The sequence below is a fragment of the Pholcus phalangioides genome, unplaced genomic scaffold, assembly GCF_987345545.1.
Source record: "Pholcus phalangioides strain wild (caught in Gottingen) unplaced genomic scaffold, Ppha-v1.0 ptg000015l_1, whole genome shotgun sequence".
Lineage (NCBI taxonomy): Eukaryota > Metazoa > Arthropoda > Arachnida > Araneae > Pholcidae > Pholcus > Pholcus phalangioides.
This window is the reverse complement of record NW_028301608.1, coordinates 27,899,889-27,911,771: the sequence shown is the minus strand read 5'-3', so window position 1 is coordinate 27,911,771 and position 11,883 is coordinate 27,899,889. Positions and strand designations below refer to the sequence as shown.

Sequence of the window (11,883 nt, the reverse complement as noted above, 5' to 3'; positions counted from 1 at the left end):
CACCCAGTGCTTTCTTAACGCATTGCTAGACCCGTATCTAGGCCAGAACACTTCTCCGGGCCGAATGGGGTGTCCTACAACGGAACAACTGCTGCTGTCTGATATTTATAAAAATAATAATAAAATAAAACCCACATCTACTATCATCCTTGAAAACTAGATGACAATGAACATTTCATTAAAGAAATATTTTTCACACTAAGAAGTAATAAGTCAAAACCGTACAGCTTTCTGATGCGAATACATTAAATCAAGAACGACCGTATTTACATCAGTGGCGTATATAAATGAATGTTCACACATTATTTCGTACTTGTCGGTTTACAACATTTAGCACGTTTTTTTTCCTTTCAACTGGCGCTTCTTAGGGTGAGTTTGTTACATCGATGGTAGCTTGCATCATCAATATTGTCAGGAACACCATATCTGATGGGCCTGGCTTCGAATCCAACAAGCGGGCCGCCATGTTGGTTGACAAATAATTTCGACGTCTTTGACCAAGAGTAAAAAAATATTCCACATTTTACTGCTATCTGTCGTTCATCAGGAATAGTACTGGTTGATGGTGTTTTTTTATTTGCTTCTTAAGTAACAGATGGCAGCATGAGTCCTATCTTTTCTGTTTGTGATTCTTGAATGAAGTTCTCAAATTTATGGATAGATGGCAGCAAAAAACAGCCGTATTTCGATCACTGAGCTATACGTAGGTTGGCCATATTTTATCGAGAGAAATACGGAAAATTGGGATTCCAAATACTGGAAAATACGGGACATCGCCAATTATCGCCAAAAATGATGCCAAAACCAAAAAGTGTTGCCAAATACTGCTGACAATAACGGAAAAATGACAATGGCGGTAAATGAAGCATTACTGCAAATTGCAGGGGATTGAAATGCATTCCACGATAAGAAAACACGTTCATTAAGACAAATGTGGGAGATTAATATTCTAATTTAGTTGTAATTATAGGGTGACCATACGTCCCGTATTCGCGGGACAGTCCCGGTATTTTATGTTTTTATGGTCATCCCGACTTTTTGGCAAAAGTGTCCCGGTTTTTCCCGTATTTTACACGAAGCCTACTTGAATATTTACTTTTTATTGAAGTCAAAGATTGACATTATTTTTCTACTCATAAATTATTTTATGATAATTACAACTATAAAAGAGAATATTAAGAGAATATTCTCCCACATTCGTGTTGACGTTTTTCTTCGTGGAATTCATTTTAATTCACTTCAATTTGCAGTAATGGTTCATTTCTCACCATTTTGATTTTCCGTAATTTCAACAATATTTGGCAACTTTTTTCGGATTTGGTGTCATTTTTGGCGATAATTGGCGATGTCCTGTATTTTCCCGTATTTGGAATCCTAATGTCCTGTATTTCTCTCGAAGAAATATGGTCAGCCTAGAATTATCATATAATTTATGAGTTGAAAAATAATTTTAATCTTTGACTTCAATGAACAATAAAATTTCAAATAGGCTTCGTGTAAAATATGGGAAAAACCGGGACACTTTTGCCAGAAAGTCTGGATAGCCAGAAAAATAGGAAATACCGGGACTGTCCCGGGAATCACTCTATAAGTAAACTTTACTTATAGCTCAAACTTTACTAATAGCTCAGTGATTTCGACATAAACTTCAATTATTTTAATCTTTCTTGTGAACAATAAAAATTCAACTGATCTTCGTTGAAAAAGACCAATACTAGATATTTTCATCCACAAAAAAATTCAGAACAGTCAAAGAAGATCTTGGAATGTCCCGTAAAATGCGGGGCGTATAGTTATCGCTCATAATTTAAAGGAATGGAAATTATGTCTGTTTTGTGGCAATGTAAGCGAGCCAAGAGCGAAACCGGGATTTGGTTATTTTCAAATTGGCCAAGAGTACGTCTCTATAGAAATTGGACCCATAGTTAAAAAAAAGTAATGTATTTTAGACGTTTCATTATTATTACTACTACTATTGTGTGTTGTATCAAATATTCATAAATCATGAGAGTTATCTCCAAAGTTAAAAATTTGAAGCATTTTAAGCTTTTTCCCCCACCATGTGGAGTGAGTGATCGTGGGTAAGGTGTAACCAAAGCTGTATAAAGATCTCGAGCCGCTTTGGGTATAACCGTACCCTTTACTCAAAAAAGGGGACTTTTTCATTAGACCAGGGGTTCTCAAACTTTTCCCACCCACGGCGCCCCTATTCAATGTTCGTGAACTCCCCGTAGCTGGTTAACGAAGAATATTTTCAAAAACCTTTGTCAACAAAGAGTGGAGGCGCACAGTTTGAGAACCCCCAGCATTAGAGAATGTTATTGTACGACAATCATAAAATAACGCAGCATTTTTCAACCTTTTTAATACCGAAGAACTATCCCCTTAATGTCTTTACCAGTTCCGTAACTAATTTCCTATTTAAACCAGGTTCTTTTTTCATGCCAAACTTTGGTTTAAGTGTCCACTCTCTGTCAGTGTACTTCTAATTCGAGACATTGAATATAGAATCAAACTTCCCTCATAGAAAGTAAAGGAAACTCAAATGATTCGTTCCATGATCAAGTCTTCCTTGTGTCAGACATGATTGTAAATACAGTAACGGTACATATTATAATCATGAATATGTTATGATTCTGGTATTATTATCACTTTCGCTAAATATGGAGCCCACCAATATCACAATAACGGAAAAATTTAATTATAATTATCAGGACTTTCGCTTATGTGGAAGGGTAGATAAACTTTGCTTAATAATACTCACCAGTGGAACAGTTACAGTTGACATTGCTTATTGGAATCACAAATAATGTTATCATTTTGGTATTGCTATCACATTTGGAAAAAACTGAACAGACCAATATCATAAAATGGGAATAAAAAATTTTTACAGTTATCAGGTCTTTGGATAACATTATCTTTTTTTCCGTTGAAATTTTTTTGCTCATTCTGCAGCTAAGGTTTAACTAAATTTATTTTGCCCCGTAAGTTATCGGTATCAGGCTGAAAGACCTTTGTTGGCAGGTGGTGTTATGTATCCTCCTCTTGATGATGGAAATTTCTGTGCTTAATGTGATTAATAATAATCAGTCCATGGTATACGTTGTGATTTCATGGATTTTTGAATTTTGGTTTTTTGGCACAAGGACCAAATTAGGTCAGTAGCAGTAATTCCATGTATGTGCGGAGCGGTTTTTGCAATGGCCTTCGTATACTGAAGGTAAATGTATGAACAAAAAAAAACCCTTTTCTTTTCAGTTAAGTTCTTGATCAATTTCTTTCGCTTGACCAAATTCATATTTCAAAAAATATCATAATTCTTTATTGTACATTCAAAAAAATATTTTAATTCGTGATATACATTATACAGTTCCCTTCTAAGGGTACGAACATGGTGCATGCTAGTTTCAGATTCTGCAAATCGGCACCATTGCTAATCGATTAAAAACCTGAATTCAAAGTATTTTAACTAATCCACATAAGGGAGCCAACTCGCAGAATCAGAAACCAGCGTTCGATATATATTTGTACCCTAACGCTCACAAACCTCAGTAATCAAGCTTTCAAACAGTTTAGCCTCACAATGGTTAAATAACAAAAATGCAGGATTTTATCTCAAAGTTCTGATTTAGAATACATATAAAAAATGGAACGCAGGATTGAAAGTTTTTTTGATCAATCATGTGGGAAAGAAAAACAGACGTGTTACATTTTACCACATGCCCCATTCAACCAAACGAGATGTATGGGTATGGTCACCATAGATGTATGGGTATGGTCACCATACTTGCAAACGAAACTTTTTTTTGGATATTTTATAGTTTGATTACTGTTATATAGGAAATCCCCATTGTGATCATGTAAAACGCTGTGATCTTATCTTTACATATCACAGATTGAGAAAACATATGTGGAAATGGACTTGAAGAGCTGTAGGTGGAAGCACAAGTAATGCTGTCGATTGACCACATCATTGGCTCTGAAAGGGAAGGTGGCATTGCCTTTGCATGCCTATGGTCCTCTGAATCCCTACGATGAGATAGGATGATGGTGTAATACTCTATTAAACTTGTGACTGATCTGCATGCCTTTTGAAAGCTGCCTCTCTTTTATCATATTTTTGGTGAGTATTAGAAACTCAAAATTTTGTGAAATATATTTAGTTTATTTTTAGAACATTCACGGAGAGCAACTGTATCACTTGTGCAACAGTTGTAATTTCATGTGTATGTGTATTTGATATGTATACAAAGCTATATATAATGTTTATTATTACGAACACGTGCTGTGGAACCCTTCCCCCATTATAAGGACCAATATGATAAGACCAGTTTTCCTTTTCATTCTCATGTTATTTTTCATATAATACAGTACCCACCACTGGATAAGATCACATAGGGACTTGTGGTTTCGGATAGCAATAGCTGATTTATAACTATCCAGAAAAAGTCCCTGTGTAAGTATGATGACTATTTTTCCTGTTTGATTGAATGGGATATGGAAAAATGGGAAAACAGTTTTTCTTTGCAATTAAAGTTTCCAGGGCTCCCACTCCTCCTACTTTTGTCCTACTTTCTAGTTTTGTCCTACTTTTCTTTCTTTTTTACCAAATCCTATCAACAAAATTTGTGTAATTGGTTTTAATTGAGCAGGGAATCATCTGTATATTGCCAAATATTACAAATGTAGTAGATTGCAATTAATGATTCTGTCAAAGCAGAAATTGTATCGTTTTCACGATTATTTGGAGGGTATATGTGGACCATTTTGGTTTAATAATTTTTTATTTGCTTATTTTGAGGGTTCAACAAGTAGAGTAGGCCTAGTCATCAAAAACTTCTGTCTGAAGAGAAAAAATAATTTTGTATTTACTAGTTCATGGTCTTGGACCATAACTAATATTCATCATTCAAAAGTACGGTCCATATTTGGTGTATAGGTGAAACAGTAGTGCATTACAAATCAGTTGGACACATAGGCCTATACTAGGTTTGGTGATTCTGATGCTATCCAATAGCATTCAATTGTCTTTTATATTTTTATTTGAAAGGATTTGTTTACATTACACTGTTCAATGCCAGTGCAATCATTTTTTACAAATTAAGCACTTTCATTTCTATCTCTTTGCTGAGCATTGCAAATATTGTTTATGCCTCTTCATGCCTTAAAGGATGGACAGCACTGTAAAACCATCCAGTTCACCTTGGCTTATTTACATCAGATATTGTAATTTACACATTTTGCACTGTGCTTTTCAAAGTGGCCTAGGAGGAGCATCATTGTTAATAAAACACAGCCTCTGGATGACAAATATGTTTTAAAAAAGGATCTAAAAATCTCTGTGTTGAAAATGAATAGATTTGATTTGACCTAATGGTCAGTCATCAGGACAACCATTAGCACAGTTTTTCAAATGGCATGATTTGTGTTACGATTGCATCTTACACACACTCTCTCACCCTCTCGTCTTCTCATAGAGAAACCACACATCATACATACATACATGGGATGCAACACGTGTGCTCTCCTTTCCCTCACCAGGTATTTCTAAGACGCACTTGAGCACCGAATAAGTATGTATTACATAACATCATCACAACTCTGCAGACAGACATTGTGCCTCTGGGCCAATGAAACCCCTCACAGAAATCAGGCGATTGCCTTTGACCAATAGCAGTGGTCTTCACCAACTTGGTTTGGGAACACACGAGGCTTTAGCCAGAGAGAGAGAGAGGTATTGCTGAAGGTTGGACGACCAACATGTCGCGCTTGAAGAGTCGTGAAGTTACTCTTTCTCCCCCCTCCTAACCCCGGGTCGAGATCCCTCAATGTAGGGGACGCAAGAAACCTTGCCCCGAGATGACGGTGAGTGATTCAAATTATAATTATTGTGTGTTTAATTTGGTGAAGTGAGAGTGTCCATGTTGAATATAAATTGTATCGAGTTTAGTGTAATTCACAGTGTCGAAGTAATTTCAATGAATGAATAAAATTAAGTTGTAATTCGCTAAATTGAAAAGGTAATGATTATTTTTCAATCGTAGTAAAGCCAGCAACATATAGTGGTGCCGTCGACCGGCGAATCTGTGGTAACTTGGCGTAACTATACTGAACTGTCGTAATTATTATTTTTCAATCGTTGTAACGTGTTTGTGCTAGCGTATTTTTATATAGTTGACATAATTTTATTGAGTGTGTGATTTGAGTCATATTTTGAACGTATAAATTGTGTTTCTCATGTTGAATTCCAATTATTGTCGACGCTGTGATTTCAGTATCGTGATTGAGTTCAATTGTCAAGACCTAAACCTGAGCGCCATTTCTATTTCCTTTTCGGATGAGTCTGTGTGTGAGGGAAAACTCGTTTTTTTTCCCCGATTTTTTTTTCTTCCTCGTTGTCTCCTCCCTCGCAACTCGTGTCATGTCTCCGGTGGAAAATTTTATTCGTGTTTCGTTTTGGTTGTGTTGTTTCGTGATTACCGTTTAGCCGATTAGTTTCCCAGTCAGATTTTTTTTTTTTATATACACATAGGGATAATTTCACACAGACTTGCACAATTCACAAACATTGAGGTACATTTTGGATTTGAGAGGACTGTATTTTATTCTTGTAGTGGTCTCAACTACTAAATATTTGATGTGTGATCCTCCTCTTTCTCGTCCCCTCTATCGTTCTTAAAACGGTAAAGGCTGCCGCCTGTACACTTCTCCAGGCGAGATACCTTACACAATTTTTCTTTTTTTATATATTTTTTTTACACATATTTGCCCCTTACGTGTTTATTGAGAGTCCGCTAAAATTTTTTTTTCTTTTCACACTACATCGTGGCTCACGAGGAAGCCCAAGCTCAGAATGTCCAGCAGTTTAACATGTTTCCGATCATAGTAGGCACTTACAATTCCATACCCGTATTTGATGGAACAAATTCAGGATTGACAGTGACTGATTTTTTTTCAAGAATTGATCGTGCATCAGCCTTGGCGAATTGGGATGCTCGTACTAAGAAAGAAATTGCATTACAGAAATGTTCTGGAGCTGTACTTGCTCACATTCAGTCAAGCTCTCACTTGATAGACCCTATGACATATGAACAATTTCGTGCTCATATAATAGACAGATTTTCTTCACCTGACAGACCTGAGATAGTGTTGTCTCAATTGACAACAACAACTTATTGTGTGTTTAATTTGGTGAAGTGAGAGTGTCCATGTTGAATATAAATTGTATCGAGTTTAGTGTAATTCACAGTGTCGAAGTAATTTCAATGAATGAATAAAATTAAGTTGTAATTCGCTAAATTGAAAAGGTAATGATTATTTTTCAATCGTAGTAAAGCCAGCAACATTTGTATTGCTTTTGATGACTGCTTGGGCTTTCTATTCATGCTTGTTATGAGCTGCAACTCTTTTTTTCAGACTGACAATGTAATCCCACATAAGACTTGATTGGTTTCTCATCACCGATTGGTGGTCGTCCCAATAACTGACCAGTACCGCCTTCCATCAGTGCTTTATAACAGTTATCTACTAGAAGGAAATCAATTTTTCTGAGATGACTATTTCTTTACGGCGTAACAACTCTCGTTATATCGCAGTACTGCAATTTAGTTCCTATGGAGTTGGGTTAGAAATGAAGGTGCCATCTATCAGTGGTGGCCACTGGCTCTGCGGGGGGAATACCTTGTTGTCTGTGCTCTTCCCCATGATCAAATTCGCAGACATGACAGCAACCTTCATGGTGGAAGATAACAAGGGTATAGCGAGGGGGAGTGGACTTGGGGGTCTGCACCACCCCCCCCCCCCGAAATGTGAGAAAATGGCTGAAAAAGGGAAAAATATAGCCAAATCTATTGTTCCATCAATTCGGTTCCCCCCGAACGATATTTCTGGCTATGCCCCTGAAAGATGAGCATCTTACGACTGCGCCACTCTGGCAACTCAGAGAGGGCTAGTTTTCTACATCTTCCAGTATAGTTACCTTCACGGCAGGTTCACAGCATGCACATTCCAGCATGTACCAATTCGTTAGAAATTCTGTTGAAGAATATGTATGAGGTGCATGTATATATATGGTTAGTAGTAGTAATATAATTATGAGATGAATAAATCTGTTCAGATAATTTGAAAGCTGGGTTTGCCTTATTTTTGATCAGTAATGGGCCTTGGATTTTGGTAACATCGAACAACATTTGGATAGGGGTGTGAGTGGCTGAGTGATAAGATGCTTGTCTACTGCCATGAAGGCTGCCACCAGGTTCACTGGTTCGATCCTAGGAAAGGACATAGGTTATAAGTTCTTTCCCTACCAAACCAGAGGCTACCACAGATAGATGATGCTTCAATATGGCTGTCACCAGAAATCCCCTCTCTCTGAGAGGGGACAGAAATATAACATGACTGGTTATATTCTCTATAGAGGGGATTTCCGACTCAATTTCATTGGTAGTAAATTGCTGTACGTTAATATTGCCGAAATTGTTGTGAGGTAAAGTAGTAGTAGACAACATTTTCTTTTGACAAGACTCGTTAACCGAGAAGAAGTGAACTTCTTTATATATATGCAAGGCCAGAAGCACATGAGTGCCTTGATCACTTCTATATAAGGGCACTACTGTGGTCACCGTAATCATGTAAATTTGATTTGCATCATTAGAGAGAGCCTTGTTGGGCTAACGGTGCAAGTATAAGTATGTTCAAACTTGACATTCTGAAGAGTTATCGATTCACTATGTGTTATGGTGTTTCTGCCAAATTTTTTGTTTCTCTATGCTTCAAACCATTTTTACCTAGATTTCAGACATTTAACATTTGAACATGCTTCCAAATGTTGTGGCAATAAAATTGTTTTTGTTTTCTTCAATTTTTTAATAGTTATAATGGATCAGAGGGTTTTACGCAGCAGCCCTCAAGGGAAGGTCATATCTTTGGCTACTGACTTGAAAGTCCTACATCAAGGAAAATGTGGAATCTTCACTGTTTTTGACAAATCTGAAATAATGGAAAGCAAATATACATCTTTGGATGTAGTCAAAGATTCCATAAAATTCTGTGAATTCTCCGATGTATTCAAAATTGAATGCTTTCAACTCACACCTAATGCATCGTATGGGTATTTGTTTTTGACATTTCTTTCAAAAAATTTTTCTATCACTTTGATTACTCATTATTATTCCTTAAATTTTCCCCCACTTTTCTTTTCTAGCTCCAAACTGATAGTCAATGATGATGTTTTATGTGAGGCAACTGGCATTTCGCCTGAAGCTGCAAAGGAACGTGCTGCTCAAGTTTTGCTTCATGCTCTGAAGCAAGAATTTTACACAATAAAGGTAGTTTCGAAACAAATGTATTATTCTCACTTATCTCTGAGTATTGCAAGTAGAGACAAGAACACAAAATAAGCACAGCTGTGGCAACATAAATATGCTAGAGCTGTGCACATGTTCTATACCTAGAACACACATTCTGGCACGTACTGATTCTTTTCAAATTCCTCAGAAGAATGTTGACGAAGTGTGTGTACAGTTTACCAGTGTTGTGACTAGCAACCAGGGCTTGACAAATCAAATATGACAAAAAAAATTTTAAGTGCCAGTCAAATTTCTTAGGAGCCAACGTTTTTTCCCCTCAAGAGAAAAACTCTAGAATCTTGATTCAAAATTTGTTAGACTTAGGGTTACCGATATTAATTCAAACGTATTTCATTGTTCTCAGATTCCAATTTCCTAATCAGACAGAAAATTTTATATTTCAATACCAACCTTTTTGTCACCATGGCAATGTGGTGCCTCAGATTTTTCAAGTCCTGCCAGAAACTTGAATAAAAAACATGAGGTTTTTTTTATTTTTTTCAGATATAGGTAGGAGGTTTGTTCATAAAATATCCTAACATAATTATCTGTGTGTCAATAGAGGGAGCCAGGGAAGCACCTTTTTTGTGCACATTTGTAGGTGATCCTAATGTGAATGCTTGAATTTTTTCCTGAATGCAGAAGCTGTCAATCACTGGCGGACCACAGATCAGTGAGGAAGTGTGAGAGCTGTGGATTTTTTTTTCTCCTGGGAAGAGCGCCTGGTATTTCTGCTAGCCTATATACAGGGTATCCTGTATATAGGCTAGCCTTTATCTCATCAACTGCCCATTGTAGAGGTATAGTTTCAATTTAAAAAATGCTTAAAAGGTGCTTGAATAATATTTGCTGCACAAGCTGGACCTATGACGTTGCTAACAATGGAGGACAACAACTACGACGACAAAATCTATATATATAAAATTGATTTTCTGTCTGTCTGTGTGTGTGTATGTTCTCTATACAAATCTACAATTTTAGATCAATCATCGCCAAATTTTGCATATATGCCAAATGGGGCCCGACTTGAACGATAGGCTACTTTAAAATTTCGTCAGAGCAGGGCAGATGCCCCAAACGAGCCTCAACAATCACTTTCCGAATGTTTATTTTGGTTACCGTGGTTCCCTAGCAATGCGTTTCAGACGTGTGTATGCCTTTACAACGGTTTGTCACTTCTTTAATTCTGTTAGTATATGCATATGTATAATAGTTTATGCCTTTATAATGGCTTGATACATTTTCAATCCTGCCAGTGACGCTTTTTGAATAGATGTCATAATCATCATCAGCATCGCTTTGAGGGTCAAGAAAAGGGTGATCCTCATAGAAATCAGTGTTAAAATTGCCAATTTTAGTGTAGAAATGCTGAAATTTTGTGGAGTTTTCTGTCACATCAATAATTTTAAAAATTGTATTGATTTCTAGATTTCTGAAATATTGAGTTCGATCAGAGATATACAAAGCCCGGGAGATTAAATATTAAGTAATTAGCTGGACCTACTTTTGAGTTGGATATCCAGGCAATGACATTGATTTCAACTTTTTATTTATATCTCCTCAAGCATGAAAATTAATGTCTCCGTATTGTCTTTTGATATTCAACTGCATAAATTCATAGTTTAGGATGTTTTAAAATTAATTATGGGCCCGTAAAGTACATTGAAGAAATTCCACAGCTTCAATTAAGCATTTTTGAAAGCTGAAACAGGCAGATGGATAACTTAAAGTTCGGGGGGGGGATCGAAATACCTAGCACCCCTTAAAAAAAGGGGAAAAAATATATATTCGTTTCTATGTTTCTTTAAATCTAGATTTGTTTATTTCATGAAGTCGCGCAGGAAGTCGCCATATTGGTTAACTTAGACACGGTTTGCATGTCCCTCAAAGAAAGAGGGAGATATCACGTGATTCAAACAGCCTCATTGAAGAAAACCCGTGCAGCGCCGGGAATTATAGCTAGTTGGGAATAAAAATGTTTAACGCCAGCTGATGAAGTCAATGCTTGCCTCAAATCATCAACACTCTGGCACGAAGTTAAAAAATTATCATTATCCACTAACATGCGAGTTCAACTGAAAAATGACTCAGCACTGCTATCATTTTCACGTCAGTTGATCAAACTTGGCAATAGAAGAATTCCCGTGGAAGCCCAAGCACTGGACTCATTATGATCCCAAATGAATTTTGCCAGTTGTTAAACTCAGTTCAAGAACTTGCAGACAAAGTCTTCCCAAACATTGAACAAAATCACCGAAACTATGAGTGGCTTCATGAGAGAACGATTCTGGCATCGAAAAATGACAGTTTGAACAAGATCAACGAAAAAATCCTAAAAATTATTCCGGGAGACTCCACAGCTTACAAATCGGTTGAAACTGTCACAGGCAGACAGTTATGTATTCTGCAGAATTTCTAAACTCTGGATATTCCGAGTGTGCCACCACACAATTTGACCCCCGAAGTCGGAGCACCTATAATGCTTTTAAGAAATTTGGAAACACTGAGACTCTGCAATGGCATCAGACTCTGCATG

At 36.8% G+C, this 11,883-nt stretch overlaps 1 protein-coding gene across 4 annotated transcripts in view; it reads left to right on the top strand.

The window, feature by feature from the left end:
• The first annotated feature begins 1,852 nt into the window (after positions 1-1,852).
• Positions 1,853-11,883, top strand: part of LOC149075769 (uncharacterized) — a 32,260-nt gene continuing 22,229 nt past the window's right edge. For 2 of the 4 annotated variants that reach the window (XM_089243280.1, XM_089243277.1), the window contains exons 1-4: positions 1,853-1,935; positions 3,896-4,123; positions 8,872-9,103; positions 9,203-9,326. In XM_089243280.1, the coding sequence (XP_089099406.1) occupies positions 8,877-9,103; positions 9,203-9,326 (351 nt within the window). In that variant the 5' untranslated portion in view covers positions 1,853-1,935; positions 3,896-4,123; positions 8,872-8,876. Of the gene's footprint in view, positions 1,936-3,895; positions 4,124-8,871; positions 9,110-9,202; positions 9,327-11,883 lie in introns of those variants that run through there. The other 2 variants (XM_089243279.1, XM_089243276.1) reach the window with 1 other exon arrangement.